Source organism: Poromitra crassiceps, assembly GCF_964638095.1.
Source record: "Poromitra crassiceps genome assembly, chromosome: 17".
Taxonomy (NCBI): domain Eukaryota; kingdom Metazoa; phylum Chordata; class Actinopteri; order Beryciformes; family Melamphaidae; genus Poromitra; species Poromitra crassiceps.
Genome location: NC_139635.1, coordinates 29550763 through 29572760, shown reverse-complemented (window position 1 = coordinate 29572760; position 21998 = coordinate 29550763). Strand labels below are relative to the sequence as shown.

The window sequence follows — 21998 nt, the reverse complement described above, 5'->3', positions numbered from 1 at the left end:
GTGCTGGTGCTTTATTTAAAGGGATGTAAAGTATGAAAAGTGGCAATACATATTAGCTGAAGACAGTGACATCGCATGTGTCATATTACTTCCCATCTTAACAGTTTGGGGATATTCTGCATTATTAATTTCACATGTTTATTTCTCTTCTTGGTTCCAAAAAATGTAACTGTAAAATGAGATGTGATATGCAGATTATCAATGAGAGCTTGAAAGCACTAAAGGTCTGTGAAAATGTTAGTGTTAGAATTCTTTCTTTTCCTTAGTGTAGACGGCAAGACATCTCCAAGTATAACAAATGTTTGGCGAATATAGCTTAAAAGGTGAGCCAACATAGCCATAGCATGCGTTAAATATAATTAATATCAGTGCAGTATCAAACTAGAACAGTTTTTCCTGATATCCCATCTGGGTTTACACACATAAATGAGCCTTAATAAAGTACAATTATTCACTCACACAACATAGTATTCATACAACACGACAAACTGAGACAGCCAGGAGGTAACGCTAAGATGAGCCAACCTGAAAACGGGAGATTGCACCCTGCACTGGGAAAAAAAGGCGGTCGAACTGTAAGAATGTCTTTTTATGCCAAACTTTCTCTCAGCTGGTGAAAAAACATTCTTAAGTACAGGAAATGTATTGCTACACAGTGTTTAACTCCTTTGAGTGTATAATAATTGTACATCATTTAAACATGAATATTAAGCTCAGTTCAATATTTCAAGACATTTCTTTAGTCATTTATCGTGAATTACCGTATTTACAGATGACAATGTCAGTGCAGTGTCAAGTAGAACTTGGATGCAATAAGAAAAGCAGTCATCAGTCCTCAGAGTGCAGACTAGATGTACCGGTCGTTAACTTATTTGAACAGAGCCATTGAGTCCAAGCTGTGTCTTCTGACAACTTTTCACAGGAGAAGACAGCAGCACAGAGAAGTGGATGAACTCAGGGATGCAAACTAGTCACATTTAAAATTTTTACTTAACCAGGAAGTCACTGAGATTAAAACATTTAGGTGACAATCACCTTTTTCATCCCAAAATAGTAGTGATGGGAATTATGGCTCTTTGAAGGGAGCCGGATCTTATGGCGTTCCTTAAAATAGCAGCTCATCGTTCCCTTTTTTGTTTTTTTATTTTGGGGGGGGGGGGGGGGGGGGCAGGCACTACTGTTTACCTGTGAAATAATCACTAAGATAATGATATGGAAAGATTTGGATCAGATTCGATCTTAGACCCACCACTATAGTTTAATTTAGCATCTGTGGACTGCAGCAGCACTAAAATTACTCATATTTCCAGACCAGGTGATCTGCATTGTAAACATTACACAAGGTGACGCCATATCCATCTGCTTAGTCAGTGAATTTACTTCTTCTATGAAATGTGTTGTGGAAATAAAGTTGCCTTTCCTTGCAATGCAATTCATGCAACACTTGGCTGCTGAGTCCACCCACCCAGGCCAGACTACAGCATGCGCCAGTAGCAATTACGAGTGCACCTATCCTCCCTGCTCCGTGGACTAGAGGAGGGAGGGAGGGGTGTCGACCCTGTGTGTGTGGTGCGGAGCGGCAGGCAGAGAAATTTGGTCACAACGATAAAATGAACGGCTCTCAGGTAGGACTCGGTTCCCTTCGTTTGTACCAAAGAGCCGTTCAATAGACTCGGATCGTTCGCGAACCTCACATCACTACAAAATAGGGCACCTAAGTGCATGGTTTCTGAGTGGTTTTGTGTCTGCCCTGGTATCGGTCACCTTTTTCTATCTCCATGAGTTTGCATCCCTGTGAACTGCTCAGCTGGTAAACAGCAGACAAAATGAAAGCCATTATCATAATTTCATAAAATGACGTTGGTATGGTATGGTGCACTGTAACATCTGTTTGCATTGATTTGCTTTGGATCCATCTACAGAATGAACAATTAACTGGTCAAGAGATCAGTTCCCTTTTTAACAGATCACATATATAGGAATAAAACAACACTAGATTCCTCTTTTTTTTCCAACTTATTAGCTGGTCATCTCCTCTTGCAGAGTACATCTCTGTCAGTTCTATGCAGCAGTGACTTGTAAGTGCTTACAGTATTAGCTAGGTCAGAGGTCTGGGAAGCGACTGGGATCTTCTTTGTATTCAGCAGGGATGGAGAAAATGGACTCTTCAAATTCATCGTAGCGGAATTCCTGGAAGGTGACAGTTGCTGTGATGGTGGGGAAGACCGGGATGTCTGAGGAGGAGAAAATAACAAAAAAGAAAAGAGTTTATTTAGCTATGGTTTCCTTCAAGCATGCTCACAAGGAACACAATTTGTAGGTTCATATAATCCCACATGTACCGAGTTTGACTGGAAACCCAGGAGGAAGTTTCATCTGGACAAATTCTCTGAGCTTGTTGAAATGCTTGAACGGGGCTATGACCTCCAGAACGTTTAGTAATCTGAAAGCAGAGGAAAGAACAGTGACAGTCTCAACTAGTTTATTTCACAAGCATGCTTTGCTCACATTCAAGTTCAGATACAAACTACCTTACAAACACTCAACAAGAACAAAATAACCCCAACTGCAACAGCGCAGCCTTTTTACACAACAAGAGCAACGCGAACAAACAGCACGAAATTGTGAGGCCAATTTTGCCCCCGCCTGACTATTCACAGTCCTGTGTGTGTGTGTGTGTGTGTGTGTGTGTCTCTCTCTGTCGGAAGTGAATTTCTGAAAAACCGACCATGGTCCGAAAAAAATAAAAGACGCAATATCACTCAGCAAAACTTCGCCGTTGGTATGCATGATTGCATTGAATGGATATAGGTTCAAAAATAGTATTGACGTGCAAATTGTTTTTGTCTGAAACATTTGATCACTATACCACTACTTTTTCATTATCCCAAGTGTATCCAAACTTTGTAAATAGATCTAAAGGAGCAGGAATGTACATACGACTCGATGCCTAGAGGGAAATCCTGGCTCATGGCTACAGTAGCTTTGAAGTTCTTCTTGCTTTCCTTGCACACAAGCTCTCTCCCAAGATGAGGTGGCCTGAAGGTGGGAAAGAAAGGCAGACAGACACACAAAGACATCGCTAAATCCTTGGAGGTTCACATAGATTCAGGACTCAGCATTTCTTTTAACCACCATAAATAAACTTTTAATTCTGTCAAAGACTGATGAAATGGTAGAAGATGCTTACTTTCCATGCTCTGCAGTGATGTACTCTTCCCAGGAAATAGTGCTGGGGGCTGGGGCTGTGAGAGACTGCCTTCTTACAGGCTGGGGACAAAAAAACAACAAGACAAAATCAAAACAAAAAGATCACAATCATCGTCAGAGCAGCGTTAAATATTTACAACTGATAGATCAAGCCAACACAGTGAACACACTGAATTCCCCCATCAAACGTTCTTCCAAATCTCCACCTCACCTCAAAGTTCTGCTCGCTGATGCTGCCTCCTTTACTCAAGCTCTCCATGATGGCTTTGTTCCTCAAGATGTCCTCTTCGCTGAGGTGCTCTCGCCGTTTCCTGGACTCCAGCATCAGACCGTTCACTGCATAGAAGTCAGCCAGGAAGTTGCCCACCCTCTCCTGTACAGAAAACAACACGTTAAGAGGTCGTCACGCTAAAGCATTGCAGCCCCTTCCAGCTGGTTAAAAATGCAGCAGGGGTTTTAGCAGTGTCAAACGAAGAGACCATATATCACCACATGAAGAATTTATACACGTAAGCAGCTGAATTTACAGTTGATTTGAAGATGTTATTGATGTTTAAAGCGTGGCTAGGTCTAGCCCCTAGCTATTATTGAAAAGCTCTTAATCCCCCATGTGCCGGAGCACAGCCCCATATCCTTGGGCAGTATAAGTTCAAGATGTTAAGAAGCAGTTCACCTCAAAATGAAAAGTCTCCCATTAAAGCACCAAACACAGTGAGGCCATTAGGTAAAGATAGGCCTTTTGGACCCACAGTGTAGTCATTTGGGTAAATATAGGCCATTTGGACACAATGTAGACGTTTGGACACATTGTAGTTTGGGTAGGAAACATGAATTATTCTGCACAAGCCGTTTAGAGAAATGTGATGGATGTTTTGTGGCTTTGTGGAGCTCTAAACAACAAAGCGCTGTTCACTTGAAAATGGTTAGGGAGGAAACCGAGATGAAACTGTGTGGGCTAACCTGCTGTGGCTGTTGTGTTGTACAAACCTCAGTGGGATGAATGACTACATAATGCCAGACAATAACCCCCTGCCTGAGGAACCTAGTGGGGTGTGCCGATTAATCGTTTTTTAGATGCATCGCGATGAGTCACGTGACGATTAAAATCGATTCACAATGTTCGATTATCGATTTGCAAAAAATTGCAATTTTTTTATTGCTTTATTTGCAAAAAATACGGTATTTCGCCTGGAAAGCAGTTCCTTAACTGTAAAACGAGACCAAAACCGAAGTACTGGAAACTGGAATCACTGAAGAAAGCATGCAGGGTGGCTGTAACATGTGATGCGTGGACTTCAGTCGCAACTGAAGATAATGGAGGTACATTTGTTTGTTTACTTTAATTAATGGATACTGACAAATATACCTTGCTTAAAAAAAATCCTGTTTGGTGAAAAAGATGCATCGAAAATCGTGATTAATCGTAATAATTGTTTAATAATCGAATCGTAGCACCCTTAATCGTAATCGAATCGAATCGTGAGGTGCCTAAGGTGGCACACCCCTAGAACCTAGGCTTGGGTAATTGAGTATCGTCATTTAAATCACCTTTTATAGACTTGCTTTTTATATTACTAAGCATCTCGTGCGCATGCGTGGCCTTGCCTGCCCTATTGGCGCACGTGGGTGTTGCTCACTAAATGTTAGATTTAATTGTCTGCCATAGACTGAATTTTGATGAGTCATCAGTGATGTTGTAATCACTGACGCTGTCATACTACTAATGATGTCATATACATTGTGACATCATCTGTGATGTCATAGACTGAAATGTGATGTCATAAATCACCGATGATGCCATCCCCACTGAATTGTGATGTAATCAGTGATGTCATAAGAAGATTGTAATTGCTCGAGTGACATCACTGATGACATCATCACTAATGACATCACCCAATGATATCTGTGTTGCATTGTGATGTCACAGGTGATGTCACTGTTGACATTGTGACATCATATTGAAGGTTATTTAATACTCTGCCAGCTTCACGCTTTCAGATCGTAATACAGGCAACAGTCAGTATTTGATGAGTGACTTAAGTTGATCTCTTATTACCTGATCATGTATACAGGTATCCTGGTTATCCCGTTTATCCTCATCCTGACCCTGAACTCTGTTGGCCTGATTCCAGCCTCCAGCCTGTCGGTGTGTGTGGGTCCACTAGCCTGCCCTGCCATGTATTTCTTTTTTATTATTTTGAAATCAGAGATGTCCAAAGGCAAATGTTGGATCCCAGGTTGCAGCCTGCTTGTTCTGGTCACATTGTGTGCTCAAATCCTAGCTGCTCAATGCCACAATCAAAACAAAGAGTCCACGCATGTGAAGGATCTGAGGCTCATTCTGGTTGGGAAAACTGGATCAGGAAAGAGTGCAACTGGAAACACCATCCTGGGCCGTAAAAACACCTTTAAGGAGGACATGTCACCCCAGTCTGTGACAGCAGGATGTCAGAAAGGGGAGGTAGCACACGATGGCCGTAGCATCGTTGTTATTGACACCCCCGGCCTCTGTGACACAAACAAGACAAAGGAAGAAGTGAAAGTAAAAATAGAGGAGTGCACTGAACAGTCAGTTCCAGGACCCCATGCCTTTCTACTGGTGATCAGTCTGAAGTCAAGATTCACAGAAGAGGAGAGGAAGGCTGTGGAGTGGATCCAGGATACCTTTGGCTCAGATGCTTCCATGTACACCATGGTCCTGTTTACACATGCAGACCTGTTAGAACACAAATCCGTGCAGGACTTTGTGAGAGAGAGCCTGGAGCTGCGGAGACTGATTAACACGTGTGGAGGAAGATACCATTCACTCATCAATGACAAGAGAGAACATCGTAGCCAGGTCCAAGAGCTTCTGGACAAGATAGAGATGATGGTGGACGACAACGGGGGAAAGCACTACACCAATAAGATGTACCAGAAAGCCCAGAAGAAACTCGAGGAGGAGAAGAAAAGGAGGGAAGAGGAGGAACGGAGAAAAATGAAGGAACGGGAGGAGAGCATCCGAGGAGGAGAGAAAGATTGCTAGGTGTAAAATGGCAGCTGCTGCTAGCGCAGTAGCATTTGGCGGAGGCCTTTTTTCCCCCTCAAAGATTCTCATAGCTCTGGGTTCATATCTTGGAATCAGCAAAGGTTATGAATGTGCTGAACTGTTTACAGAGTTGTAGGACATCTAGTATCTATCCATCATCCATTATTATTATATAAAGTTGGTAATGTGGGCAATGTTTGTTTGTTTCAATTTTGTGTCCCGGAAGTGATGTCGCACACACATGGAGCCATTGTGACATCACTGATGATGTCATCAGTGATGTCACGTGAGCAATTGTGCATTGTGACATCAGTGATGTCATAAGAGCAATTGGGATGTCATCAATGATGCGAAGTTGTGACATCACACTATGATAGCTGATGTGTGGTGAGCGTTCTGGCACAAACTAGCTGCCGTGCTTCACCCAGGTGGGTGCTACATCGGTGGTGATTGAGTCCCCCCCCACCCCCGATATGTGAAGCGCTTTCAGTCTCTAGAAAGGTGCTATATGAATGCAATCAATTAGAATTATAACCCCTTCGTTTGAATGCATTTACCAATTTTATCTCGATTTTATGTTTTAGTAATCCTTGTCTCATGCCTTTTTGTATAGTCCTTTGTAAAGTACTCTGCTATACGGATACAAGTTATTATTTATTTCTCTTGTTGAATTTGGCTACCTGTCTGAGAGTAATGTGTTAATGAGTTTTCATCACATATAAGTGTAGTGAATGAGTTTTTCTGTCCAACACAAACATCATGGAGGGCTTACAGTTTTGTCCTCTCTGAAGAGCCACCCGATCTGACTACGGGAGAAAGAGATAGACTTGGTAGACAGAGTGGCGGAGTAGACGTCACTGCTCATCAGAATATCCACCTCTTCTTCAGTCTCCATCTCTGACTCCTTTGAGCAAAAACACCGACAGTTAGCCTTTGCCATTCATAGTTAACACCCACCGACACAACGTGATGTAGAGATCTCACTCACTCACCTCATGGTGTATTCTTTGGTACACTTTTGCTTCATTGTCCAGGACCACGAAAGACTGGGAGGGTGTGGCATCTCCATTGAAGATGAAGCTAAGATCTCCGCGCTGACACTTCATATCAGTGAAGTCTATAAGAGTGGTGTCAAGTCTAAATCAAGAGAGAGAAGGTGAAAATATTCATCCTCTATTTATTTATTTTGCATAATCTAAAAGAGGTCCTAGCTCTGGAAATAGAACAGTTGCTGATTTAAGCACTGGATGAAATAGCTGGATTATCTGAACAAGTCAAACAGTGTGGAGAACAGCTTGACAATATTTGAAGCCTTAACCAGTGTTTCCCCTTATGTAGAAGAGACCGTCTGGCTTGAGAGACTAACAGGAAATGCAAATACAATCGGACGTTCCGATTGTATTCAAACTTCCCGTGACTCATAAACCTAGTCTGACTCATGTTAGTCAAACTAGGTTTGACCAGGTGAGTCAGACTAGTTTGAGCAGGTAAAACAGCCGGCGTTTTGAACAGGAAGTCATAATACAATGGGTCAAGTGGGCGGGGCTGCATAAGGTGAATACATCTTTAGAGCGGCGCTGTGCCGCCCCCCAAAAATGGCCGCCGCAACTAGCCACAGGTGTTTTATTTTTTTGGTCGAGGAGAGGAGAGGAGAAGGAGAGGAGAAGAGAGGAAGAGAGGAGAGGGGAGGAAGAGAGGAGAGGGGAAGAAGAGAGGAGAGGGGAGGAAGAGAGGAAAGGAAGAGAGGAGAGGGGAAAGGGAGAAGGAAATGTAAACTTAGAGAAAAGAGTTGTTTGGGGTAATGAAAATCTGTTAATTCGCTCGCTCCTCAGATCTGCGCTGCTGACAGTAGCCTACGTGTTCAAAAAACTTTTATTGTCACACGAACACCACAACACATGCATGCGGCCACAACACACTCATGCTGACGGTGGCCGGTGAAAAGTGTCCTCTGCATTTAACCCATCCAGGCATGTCCTTTCCTCCGAGGGGCAGGCCAGGAGCAGTGGTCGCTTTCTCGTACAGCGCCCGGGGACCAACTTCGGATGTTGTCGTCACTGGTCGGATGACGATGACGATCTGATCTTCTGCATGTTTTTAGTGGGGGGGTTATATACGGAGGAACCCCCTGGGGGAGCACGGGGAGAACATGCAAACTCCACACAGAGAGAAAGGCCCTTACGACGAGATACCCCACCTGGGCAGTAGGCACTGAAGATATGGGGGGGAACACAACCACAGCGCCCACAGTGTCCCAGGCGAGAATCGAACTCAGGACCTTCTGACTGTGAGGCGACAGCTCTACCACTGAGCCACCGTGCCCACGTGCACTGTGAATCCCCACAGTGATACATGTGTTTGTCTCTCTCTCTCTGTGTGCCAGAGATATTTCGACAATAGTGACAACTCAACTCGCAAGTACCCCTTGGGTCTAGCCGATGACATTTCATAACATTGACAGACAGCCAATAGCAAGCTGCCATTTAGAAGAGCGGAAGCGTTTTCATACTATTGGCGGAGCCTGGAATGAGCTATCTCTCATTCGTCTCTGGCCTGGTCATGCACGGACTCGTTAAGTGATGTGCAGTGCCAAGTCTGCCGACCCAAACCCACATAAATCGTAACCTTTGACTTCCCTCAGAGATATAATGTGACAGAAAGAAACATCATGAATGTAAGTTATTATGATTGAAAATGTCATTACATTTACTGTAAGTCAATTAACACTGTGTGATGATACAACAGTGTGGTGATGCAAGTTCATTCTGGAAAAAACGGCAATTAAGAATGAATAATTGGAAGAATAGATAACTACCGTAAATTCCGGACTATAAGCCGCGGCTTTTTCCCCGTTTTTTGGCCCTGCGGCTTATATAACGGTGCGGCTTATCTATGGATTTTTTCAAAAAAAAAAAAAAAAAAATCTCTCTTTTTTAGCACTCTTTCTAACTATAAATCCACTTCTGTTTTAATTTCCTCTCTTGCCCTCTTTTCACCACACCGCGGACACTGTGTGCACTGTAAAAAAAAACACAGGTGGTGTTGTGTTATGTTGTTTTGTTGAAATGTTAATAAATGGGAGCTTCCTCAAACAGCCATCTCTTTCCCGACAATCCCCTCTGTGCATGAACCCTTACATATGGTAATTAAACATTAAAACACAATTAAAAAAAAAAAAAACATTAAAACACCTGCGGCTTATAGTCCGGTGCGGCTTATATATGTAACAAACAGGCAATTTTGCTGCTGCGGCTTATACTCCGGTGCGGCTTATAGTGCGGAATTTACGGGTAGATAACACCCTGTAAACGTCACCCAGTATGGGTCACATATAAAGTCAAACTGTTTGTCAAATCTCGTTTGAATCTTCAGATGAGTTGAGAAAACTGGCTCATTAAAAGAAAGAAGTGATATGGCGATGGTGAGAAGGTGCAGGTTAGTACAGGGAGGGATGTGGGTCTCTGCTGTCTGTCTGCTGTTTTGAAAGGGGAGCAAATGGATACATCTTTGTGCAAAAAACTATTTTTTGCACAAATACCGTAAATTCCGGACTATAAGGCGCACCGGTGTATAAGCCGCACCTGCAAAGTTGACTGTTTTTTACATATATAAGCCGCACCGGACTATAAGCCGCGGGTGTTTTAATGGTATTTTTTTTTTTTTTTTTTTTTATTGTGTTTTAATGTTAATTACCATATGTAAGGGTTCATGCACAGAGGGGATTGTCGGGAAAGAGATGGCTGTTTGAGGAAGCTCCCATTTATTAACATTTCAACAAAACAACATAACACAACACCACCTGTGTTGTTTTTTACAGTGCACACAGTGTCCGCGGTGTGGTGAAAAGAGGGCAAGAGAGGAAATTAAAACAGAAGTGGATTTATAGTTAGAAAGAGTGCTAAAAAAGAGAGATTTTTTTTTTTTTTTTTGGAAAAAATCCATAGATAAGCCGCACCGTTATATAAGCCGCAGGGGCCAAAAAAGGCCAAAAAACGGGAAAAAAGCCGCGGCTTATAGTCCGGAATTTACGGTACACCCCCCACACACACACACACACACAACAGATCCATCCTAGGGGAAACACTGCTTACCTGATATTGATTCCCTGCTTGTAGATCTTACAAGCATCAGATGGCAACATCCGGGACAACAAAGGCACTACCAAACAGAAGAGAGTAGGAATAAATTCTACTGTGGTTAAATAACACAAAGCATATTGGTCAAATCATTTGCACTGACAATAGAGAGAGAAAACAGCAGACCCATGAAATGACTTTGGAGCACTCATCAAAGTGACTTCAGATGAGATTATAGCAACCAAACATGGACATAAAAACACTTCCAGCTCAGTGGCCTTATGGTTTGAGTTTCCGCCCTGAGACTGGGAGGTTGTGAGTTCGATCCCCGGCCGAGTCATACCAAAGACTATAGAAATGGGACCCATTTGCCTCCCTGCTTGGCACTCAGCATCAAAGGGTTGGAATTGGGGGGTTAGATCACCAAATGATTCCCGAGCGCGGCGCTGCTGCCACTCACCGCTCCCCCAGGGGATGGGTCAAATGCGGAGAACAAATTTTGCACACTCAGGTGTGTGACAATCAGTGGGACTTTACCTTTACCTCTTTATTGTGTGAAACATCAAAACTCACCCCAGCTCTGAAAGTCCCAATGCAGCTCCAGATAGAAGTCACCAAGCTATGGAGAAAAATATTAACAGTTAAAGGATTTGACTGATGCATTGTAACAGTTATTGTAACAGTTAGGCCTTGGCCACACTGATCCGTGGTGTCTGTCCGTGTGCGTTCATTTCTCTGTTCACTTCCATTCATTTTCAATGACAGCTGTCCGACTGTCCGTGGAGCACTCAGAAGCGTACGTATCCAGAACATTTGCATACGTTTTGATGGACAGAAAGTTGAAGAGGGATGAACTTTTTCTGGATGGACGTATTGGATGGTCGGATAGTCACTGTCCGTTTAGCCAATCAGAGTCGAGGTCTCGAGAGGAGGCGTTCCGAGATTTGTTTCAACTTTTCAAAGAAGATGGCGGCCGAGGCGGTGAAGGAGGCTATAATTAATGCTGTGTACACCATCCCGCTGTTGTACAACGTGACTTCAAAAGATTACAAAAACAAAACGGAGACAGCCTGGCATAATGTTGGGATGATTGTGGGATTACCAGGTCAGTATTATAGGCTGCTACAGTGCTACTGTATTTTAACATGTTAGCTGACGCTAGGATGCATTGTTTTAACGGACAGATGTCTGTCCGTTAAAACAATCCATCGGACAGACATATGTCCGTTCAATAATTCTGTCCATTTTCTGACGGATCAGTGTGGCCAAGGCCTTAAAGGACTTGATTGATGCATTGTAAGAGTTAAAGGATTTACCGGATGCATTGTAACAGATATGTAACAGTTAAAGAATTTGACTGATGCACTGTAACAGTTAAAAGACTTGACTGATGCACTGTAACAGTTAAAAGACTTGACTGATGCATTGTAAGAGTTAAAAGACTTGACTGATGCATTGTAACAGTTAAAGGATTTAACGGATGCATTGTAACAGTTATGTAACAGTTAAAGGATTTGACAGATGCATTGTAACAGTTAAGACTTGACTGATGCATTGTAACAGTTATTGTAACAGTTAAAGGACTTGATTGATGCATTGTAACAGTTAAAAGACTTGACTGATGCATTGTAACAGTTAAAGGATTTACCGGATGCATTGTAACAGTTATTGTAACAGTGAAAGGATTTGACTGAATGATTGTAAACAGTTAAAAGACTTGACTGAGGCATTGTAACCGGACGGGTGAAAGGCACTGCATTGAAGCACAAGGTTTTCAAATCATGCTGCTCAGCAAATCCTCTGCCTACTCTGCATTCTGCCCACCTTACAGTAGTAGTTGTATACATTAGTGAATACAGTAGGCACCTGGGCGGTAGTCATTTATGCAAATGAAAGCCTGGGGGGACTTGACACAAAGGACAGAGGGTTCAGTTGGAGGAAGCAAGCAGCGACTCACAACCATAGTGGGTGAGAAGAAGTAAAGCTGAGTGTGGCAGAGGAGTCCCTGAAGTCAGTGTGAGCCTTACCTCTCGCAGAGCTTTCAGTAGTTTGGGCCTCTTATCCTCCACAGTGTCTCTGGACTGCTGCTTTAACTTCCGCAGTATTGCTGTGACTGAGGATATAGAAACACCTCCAATTACATATCGAGTTTGTGTGCGATGCAAAAGTGCTCAGTCTGTTTTTTTTTTTTTTTTTACTTACATAAACACATCAAGAGTAATACGTGTTTACCATGCTACTGTGTTACAGCCAATTTCTGTACACAAGGAAGACTTCTTCATATTCCAGTGAAGTTGATGCAATCAGTCACTTCATGATAGCAGATGGATAGCCTCCGAATCATCACCACTATGAATGACAACGAACTGAGAGCCACATATCTCAGATACACTCCAATTATCTGGACCGGAGGGGAAAACGTTGGAATGGACGGGACTGAGAGAAGTGCTGACAAAGCACTCTCTGCAGGGGCGACTCGGCACTGCACACTGGATATGGACAACTGCTTTGTCGCACTGTGTGTGCACAGTCACACGTGTGAGTGCGACAAGCGAGTGATGACAACTCTTGGCAACAATCTGCAGTATATATATATATATATATTGCAAAAAAACCTGTAAACCATCCATTTTATATAAGGACACATCATTACCTATTTGGCAGTAGGTAATAGTGTGAATGTGGCCAGCCTCCTCTTTACCTCCCTACCTCCCCATCACCCCCTCACTGTGATGTGACCTTCCCTAGCTAAAGCCCTGGTCCCAGTCCCAAGCCAGCTTGCCTCCCACAGCAAAGCGTGGAGAGAGTGGAGAGACGCATGCTAACAAGGCTGAGGGTCATTTCTTTAACTGCTACATGGCCCAGCCTACATCATAGAAATCTAAAGTGTAAGAGGAGGATGTGAATGAAGGCAGGAATTAGTCAACTATACAAAACCTACCGGACACATCAGACATCACATTTCAAAATAAAACATGCACAATAATGAATTCAGCCCATAGCCATGAGCTGGTGCCTTTCACATGCCTTTGGCAGATCTAAAAGCAGTAGCATCGTTACGCAGGGTGGAGACTGAGTGCTAAGCTCAGGGCTTCCTAACACTAAGCCTGGGTTCAGGCTGCGGTCCAGCCCATCCGGATGACGAGAGCTCAGAGAAAATCCACACCGTTCGCTTTTTAATTGGACCAACATTCAGAGAGCAATCACAAGCAGAGACTATATAAACAATAAAATGACTCATGACAAGACAAGTCCTTCAAATAATCAAGGGCAGGAGATGACTAAAATACTGTGCTTTCACTAAGTATTTAACCACTGTGGCATTTTCCACATTGTGTGATGTTTGTACGGTTTGTACCATGTCCTTGAGGTGTCTTTATAACTTGATTGGAGTCCAACTGTGGTCAATTCAATAAATCTGACATACTGTATGATTTAGAATCAAACACATATGTCTATATAAATGTCTCACAGATCACAGCAGAAAAGTGGAAAGGAGTAAATCTGTCCAAAATCCAGAGGTGCCAAGCCAATAAGGGGCATCCAAGAAGACTCAAATCTGTTATTGCTGCCAGAGGTGCTTCTAAAAAATGTACTAACTCATAGATGACTTGAACACTTATTTTAATTAGATTTATGCACTTTTAATAAATGTGCAAAAAGAAAATCTAACAACATCATATTTATCTCTGCCAGGCAAAGCCGGGAGGAGATTGTGTGTGTGTGTTTTTTTTTGTTTTGTTTTTTTTAACCTTTATTTATACAGGGGGAGTCTCACTGAGAGCAACGCTCTCTTTTTCAGGAGTGCCCTGTTCACATTCACACACACATTCATACCTGGAAGCTGACCAGTACAACCACAGTCTGATCTGCTGGCCACTGATCAGCTCCACTGGAGCAGTTGGGGTTAAGGGCCTTGCTCAAGGGCACCTCAGTGGTGGTAATGAGGGAGGGGCAAGCGCTGCCTTTTCACTTTCCCCACCCAGATTTATCCTGCCGGTCCCGGGGATTGAACCGACGACCTTCCGGTCACAAGCTCGCTTCTCTAACCATTGGGCCACCACTGCCCACTGTGTGTGTGTGTGTGTGTGTGTGTGTGTGTGTGTGTGTGTGTGTGTGTGTGTGTGTGTGTGTGTGTGTGTGTGTGTGTGTGTGTGTGTGTGTGTGTGTGTGTGTGTGTGTGTGTGTGTGTGTGTGTGTGTGTGTGTGTGTGTGTGTGTGTGTGTGTGTGTGTGTGCATGTGCGTGCACACATACTGTATATCTGTCTTCTCTGCAGCTGATTTTATGTAATAGAGCTGAACAGTCACATTACATCTCTTGCCCCGGAAGTTACATGTAGTTTCCCTTAAATTTTCTCCATAGACATTTCTAAAAATCCTTATATAACAAGTTGTAAGGCTGGAAGAACCAAGCCAACACGTGACCTACTGGATCGTGAGTGACCATAAAACATTTCAGTTGGAGCAAAAACAATAAATAACGGGGGAAGAAAATCTGATTTTCGATCCTCAATCCTTATATTAGCCCTCCTAGTCCACTGTATGAGTGAACGTGGAGCAGACCTGTGCGTAATGGCGCACGGCCATGTAAACAAACCACATACCTATCAGCTGTGAGTGAGTTCAGACTGGAGATAACCACCGTTAATATTTTGTCTTGTTAGGCATAGCAGAGCCTGGTGAAGTTCTGCACTCTCCTGAGTGCACTTTCTAGTTTGACATATTTTTTCACTCCGGCTGCAACACAGCAAAATGCAGAAAAAGGCTAAAGGCGATGTAAAGCTCCAGTCCCTATCTTAGCTACATTGGAAAACAAATAGACCCTTTTCACATTTCCAACTTCCAATCATATTGGAAGTTGGAAACCCTCATTATTGTTTTACTTGCACCTGTGTTTACCCTGTCTTTTCAACACAAAATGGCCCCTGTGAAAACTATTGGAGAAACTTGTTCTGCAAGTCGGGGGTGTCAACATAGCAACAAGGAAAAATATTGACCTGTGTATTCAAGTCAACATTTGAACACATCCAACTAAGAAGACTTGGTTGGTATTAACACGTTAAGTGCCATAGCCGAGATAATTCGTCTTACATAATCCAACGCTTGAGTGCCAGAGCCGAGTTTACTCGTCTTACATAAACATTTTTTTTTTTTGACGGTGGGACATCAATCAACAACTTTTACATCTTCGAGATCACTATTGGAGCAAGAGAATGTGTATAATCTATTTTACCGACCCACTAAGTGTTGACAGTGCTCCCCCAGACGACCGAAATCAAAGAAAAAACTGCCGCGGGAGCAAGCCATTCAAGGAAATGGCGAGGCGATTTTACAGTAATCCATTTCAGACTTGTCCTGCCCGAGAGCGGCCGCGCGCAGGCAGCAGCACACAGAGAGCGGAGAGCGATTTGCAAAATAGATTATAGGTGAAACACACTTTGAAACACCTCAGAAAGGCCAGAATCAACATCTGCCCATCGCCCACGCATTCCCCGGCCCATCTTGACTCGCACAAGGAGCGTCCGCACGCAGGCAAGCAGGCAGGCAGGCACACAGGCAGGCAGGCAGGCAGCAGCAACGCGCTTCTGACACGCCCGCTGGTAGAGCCAGGAGGAAGGAGGAGAAGACACACGGAGGGAGGAGTTTGAATGAGAGGGGTGTTTCCTGTTGTTATGGAGGAAATTACTGTTCAAAACTATTGTTTAGAATGTCTGACGGTCTTACTGATGCCAAAAATGAATGGTTAAAGTGACTGTTTCACAAAAAGCCATTTATCTCTGAATAAATTTCCAGACGCTGAAACCATGCTGTACTCAACGGCTAATATCTACATAACTACTAACTCTGCAAACTAACTCTTTTAGACAGAGAAAGCACACATTCTATTAGTTATTTTTAGATGATTGGTGTTCATGAATTCTTAACAGAAAATAATCCTCGGCTGTTGTAAAATGAGCCAGAATCGTCAAAAACACCCCTGGCACAACTTACCTACAGGATTGAAAACATGGCTGGCACTCAATGTGTTAAGGATTACAAATATATATATATAATTAATAATTAAACAATTAGTGACAGTCAAAGGACACATATGCAATGCCTTGCCGTTTGAAAAAGAAATATTCAAATAACTTACTCATTTGCCTGTCACCATAGCTGATCGCTTCTGCAAGAGGGCTCCATCCTTGTGCATTCTTTATCTTTACAGGTGCATTATGGGCCAGAAGTAGGAGAGCACATTCTGAAACAAAACAAAAACCCTACAATAGTTTACATGAGGACAGAATTCAAAATGCTGTGAAAAATTCTGTTTTGAGATACAATTCTGAAATTTTACAACCTACTACCAGTACCATGACATCAACATTTTGTCATGTATCTTCATGAACATTTGAGATTTACTTTGTGAGATATTTACAGTACTGTAGAGTAAAAAAAATTGATGAACTGTGTGCTCAATTCTTGGTAATTAAAACAAATCTGGTTGGATTGTTTGCGGAGGACAGTCTGAAGATGCATTGTCGCAAGTGTGGTGTCAATTGAACAAAAAATTTGGGAGTTTAGGCCTAATTAGTTTTACAGTTTTTGAGAAAAACAGTGATGGACTTCATAATTCCTTCTGGCTCAAAGCATCTTAACATTTCTGCTCACTTGGGCCTACATTTTGGCAAAAGTTGCAAAGCGGTAGCACGTATGACTTATTTGTTATGAATGATAATAATGACATTGGCAAATACAAGAGGTGGCCCCTAAAAATACTATGAAAAGAAAAATCTAATTACGGTATTTAGTAAATTGTAGTGCAATATTTAATGATCAATTATTTATTGACATTTTCATAAACATTACAGTCCACACAAAAAGAAACCCATAAATGAAAATACCCTACAATAATAAAAAGAAAGAAAGAAACAAAGCAAAAAACAAACTAAACCTAACAACTATCCCAACCCTGACAAAAAAGAAAAATGGTGTCACATCGGCAGCACACAAACAGTTACAATCGCACACAGCATTTGACGGGACAAACATCTTCACGTCACCACAACTTATTTCGAGTGACATCAGTGACGACACCCGCAGAACCGCAATCTCATCGATGCGCGAGCAACTGAGGCATCAACCATGACGTCACCACCAGTGACGTCACCCGTGCAATTGTGAAGAGAGGATCATCAAGAGAATTGGCTGCCATAGGCAACTGTTCATTCTGTGAAGCCCACATAATATTAATAACACATCCAACATTATCAACAAAATTACGGGAATGGATGAAACCTAATTGATCTTCATGTACTAGGGAGGAGACAACTTTATCCATCCGATTAGCGAGGATCTTAGAGAATTTTCCCATCACATCCGACCAAGCTAATAGCCCTATAACTTTTGCAATCTAATGGGTCTTTCCCTTTCTTTTTTTATTTTATTTTAAATTAAAGTAATAAGTGCTTCTGACAAGGTCCGGGGTAGGGAGCCCCATTCTAATGACTCAATATACAAGTAATAATGGAGCCAGTTCTACAGCATAGCAGCGACAGAATTCCGCTGAAAACCCGTCCAAGCCAGGTGATTTAGCTGGTGATGGTAGAATATGTATGACCTCCAGAATCTCCTCTACAATAATAGGAGCATCCAGCATAGCACGCTGCTCCTTAAGAGAGGGAGGGAAGACTTATGAGTCAAGAATAAAGTTCTTTCCTCATCCTCTGTGAGTGATTCTGATGTATAGCGATGAATGTAGGAGTTCCTAAACGTGTTGTTAATCTCAGTGGCGTCAGAAACTAAACTACCCCCCCTGTGCCCTGATAGCAGGAATAGCACTCATAGACTCCCTTTGTTTAATGTAATTGGCCAGCATCCTGCCCACTTTGTCCCCCTCTTCGTAGTGATTCTGTCTGGCTCTGAACAGCACAAAATCTGCCCTTTCAGTAAGAATGGAATTGAACTCATATTTTAATCGGGTCAGAAGTATAAGGTTAGAGGAAGACGTATCGTTCACATAAACACTCTCTGTGCTACTTTAATTTGTTTTTCCAATTCAGTATGTTAGCCTTCTTTCTGTAGGATCATGCATATTGTATAATATAGCCTCTAAGAAAGGCTTTCATAGCCTCCCAAACTACTCCTGAGTGACGAAGGGCCGAGGGCAAATTAGCTATCTGTGCCCCTCAGGGGTTCTTTAAAATTATCGTCCTGCAGTAAGCTGGAGTTCAGTCTCCATCTAGGGCTCCTGTGAGCCTTACTAAAGGGGAGGATACTCAGCATCACTGGGGCATGATCAGACAAATGAATACTATCAATAGCACAGGAGAGTGTAGAGACCATTGAAGTGGAGATGAAAAAGAAGTCAATTCTAGAGTAAACCTTCTGAGGAGCAGAATAAAAAGTAAAGTCCTTTGTTGAAGGGTTATACATATGCCAAATATCTACGAGCCCCAAGCCTATCCTCATGTCCTGCAAAGGGTTAGCTAACCTAGGGCGGCGCTGTACTGGTGGACCACAGTCAAGAATTGGATCAAACACCTCACCAGCCAAAGGATTGGGAAATCGCCCGTCTCGCTCAGTTTACGTTCTAATAACCCCCCAAAAAATGACGGATCAGTGGTTAGAACCATAAACAGCCGAGAATAACAGAATGGCCATGAATTTCAGCAAGAATAATTACTATCCTCCCAGCATCATCCTTGATCTCTCTCAGACATTTAAACTGCAAATGCTTATTGATCAAAATAGCAACCCCTCTACTCTTTGAAGTGCCACCTGCCACGGCTGTATTCACCTTATGTAGCCACGCCCATTTGACCCGGTTCTGTGGCCGTCCTACGACTTCCGGCAAAAAAAAAGAAAAAAAAGTGGCTGGCTGCTCCAATATAATCTAACTCTGAATTAACTAATACTTTAGCCAATTGTATGTAACATACCAAATAAAAGCAAACGGCAATGTCTAAGAATGCAATGCCATGTAACTGGCTCGTTAATTCTCGCATTCCAGGGAATTACGTTAACGTGTGCGGGTCTTATAGACGTAAGTGGCTCGAGCTGCGCTCGAGGAGAGAAAACCTTCTGAAGCTTTCTTTGTTGGAGTCCAGGTATGTTTTACAAGAAAGTGCTCGTCATTGTCGACGATAACGTTATCTGACCTGGCTAACAGTGGATACTCCGCTTGCTTGCTGTGTACCGAGCTCAAAGTAGTAGGCTACGTTTTTGTTTTACACCCTGCGCTGTCCGCTACAAAAACAACTCTCTTCTACATGACGTTCTTTCATATTTGGCGCCGTGACCGCCGGAAGTGTTAGACGGACCCGGAAGAATTTGGCCCACTGTAAGGTCTGAACATAAGGTGAATACACCGTTCCAAACCAGTCCCGACGTAATTTCTTGGCTTCATGGTCAGTCAAATGCGTTTCTTGTAGGTATGCAATATCACATTTCTTAGTTTTAATAAAGGCTAACACTTTCGTCCTCTTGACTACATTGTTGAAGCCCTTACACTGAAGCTCATAAGGCTTAACCCATTATTAGTGCTAGGGTACATGTTTATTTTGTGGACAAATCTGTTCACTGCCGTGTGACCTTAAAAGCAAAACACCCACCAACATCACAACAATAACACTGTGTAGGAAGGAGAGACACTTTCCCTCAAGGGGAGACTGCATTTATCCTGAGATAATCAGAAAAAAGAACCAACAATCAGAAACAAAACAGAACAAACAAACCAACAGGCAAGCAAAATTCACTGGGATACGGCTGCCTTCAAAATCCCACAGCATTAAATTTCAATAGAGCGAAAAATAAGACGATATTACGTCAAATATATTAGTGCAATATTTCAAAACCGATTGTTGTACGAGTCACTGGTAGTCTGACTAAAAGATGTCAATGTTTTAATAGACTACTGATCTTAATACAATAAACATAGTACTCCTCAATCATTACACTCAGCATCAGCAAACATTACTTACTTGACATCATTCTGTAAGGTGCCTCTGTAGAGTGTAAACTGTACAAAAAGAATAAAACTGTTCGCACACTGCAGGGCTCCGTTTCAGCATTTTATTGCACCAAGTGTCAGAGTCTGTGTCTTCATCAGACACAGACTGTCCCTCATAATGAGATGCAGCTCAGCCAGAGCAACTAATCCCAGTGGAGTTCCCCCATCAGCCAAACTGCTGACATCTTGTATGAGACCAACAGTGCAGAGGTCAGGCAGGACAAGGCAAGAGCAGCAGTAGCACAGTAGGTATACACAAACAAGGAAGAAGGACTGACAGAGCTGTAAAATGTGCAGTTTATGTGGATGCCAGAAACATCTTCTAATAAAGTAACCTTATGAAAGACAGATGCAAGGCAGTGTGGAGCACAGCAGATTTAGTGTAATTTCCTGGGCTCAAACAGAGATTGGTAGATCAAGCCAAAACGCTTTTTGCCGCTTCAAACAATTTAATTACAGCTCAACTTTACCTTTGTGGCCCAGCATCACAGCTAGATGAAGAGGTGTGTTTCCTGAAAAGAGAAAGAAGGAAGACATAATTAACAAACAATATTAATAATACAACAGATTTGCAACTATTTGACAAATGAGGCCAGAGCTCCCGAAGACATAATGTATCATGCATTTGCACAAACGTTACTTAAATGTGTTCTGTTTGCAGTCAAGTAACACCAGACAACTCACCATGTACATCCTTCTGAGAGATGCTATGGGTCCTGATGAGAGAAGAGAGCCGACGCACATCTCCCTTGAACACGCATTCATGCACTGGGAACTCCAAGTCCTCATTGGTCAGGATTATTGGGTTCTTGTTGTTATCATCGACAATGGTGCCTATTGAATTGGCATTGATGTTGTTTGCATTGATGTTTGACAGCTGTTGCTGCTGGAGCGCCATTGATTTTTGAAAAGCCTTGTTTGATTTAAAAGTGTCACTGGTACCGTTAGGGATAGTCCCGTTTGAAGACTCATCGTCGCAAGTGTCCATTATATCGTCATTTTTGTTGAGTTTGTTTTGGTCTTTTCGCATCGCGCGTATCTTCTCCCCTGTCATGACTGACTAACGTTACGAAGCTAACTAGCGTTAGTAAGCTTAACTAGCGTTACATTAAGCAAGCTAGCAAGATATGATATATAAACGTAGCAGCCAGCTAGTAAGCATTAGCAATGTTCGTAGATGTGACCTTTTAAAGCTATTAACTAGCACACTAAAAGATGGCTATCCGTAGCTGGTCGCTATCTGGTAATCAAATAACGTACACCTGCTCCGGACCGCAGCTCCTCACTAAACGTTAGCTGCTAGCAAACGTTAGCCAACAATAGAAAATGAATATGGTGGGTGCGAAGTTGAAAACAGAAAATAGGGCTAAACAATGATAGAACACACTCACACACACAATAAATTAACATTCAACTAAGAATGCAAACGAACAGTAAATTACTACATAGCTGTCTCTCCCATTGCTCCTTCAAAATGGTTTCAAAATGGTACCGATTTCGTTTGCTTTGCGGCAAAATTCAGGCGAATGCTAGCCAGCTAACAACCTAGCTAGCAAGCTACAAGCCTCGCGAGATTACCCTAGCCGTCTTCTTCTTCTTTTCGTTTTATTTCGGATTGCAATCTTTGACTTTGAAGGTGCATACCCCCGCCTACTGTATCGGAGTATGCAGAATGGGAAATAGTACCTACCT

The 21998-nt window shown here is 42.6% G+C and overlaps 2 protein-coding genes across 2 annotated transcripts; one reads left to right on the top strand and one right to left on the bottom strand.

Annotated features, from left to right (window-relative positions):
* Nucleotides 1–12: 12 nt before the first annotated feature.
* On the bottom strand, nt 13–21729 carry LOC310791863 (ankyrin repeat domain-containing protein 13C-like). Its single transcript, XM_083653533.1, has 13 exons — nt 20991–21729; nt 20777–20818; nt 16452–16556; nt 12342–12427; nt 10888–10933; nt 10330–10396; nt 7231–7375; nt 7011–7142; nt 3422–3583; nt 3191–3270; nt 2941–3039; nt 2343–2443; nt 13–2234 (listed from the first exon to the last, which is right to left on the bottom strand). The coding sequence occupies exons 1-13, from the start codon at nt 21358–21360 to the stop codon at nt 2104–2106; spliced, it is 1566 nt and encodes a 521-aa protein (XP_083509659.1). The 5' UTR covers nt 21361–21729; the 3' UTR covers nt 13–2103.
* LOC310791975 (GTPase IMAP family member 9-like) lies at nt 5420–6235 on the top strand (the record flags this gene model as incomplete). Its single annotated transcript, XM_083653660.1, has 1 exon — nt 5420–6235. One exon carries the CDS (start codon nt 5420–5422, stop codon nt 6233–6235), a length of 816 nt encoding a protein of 271 aa, XP_083509786.1.
* Nucleotides 21730–21998: the final 269 nt, after the last annotated feature.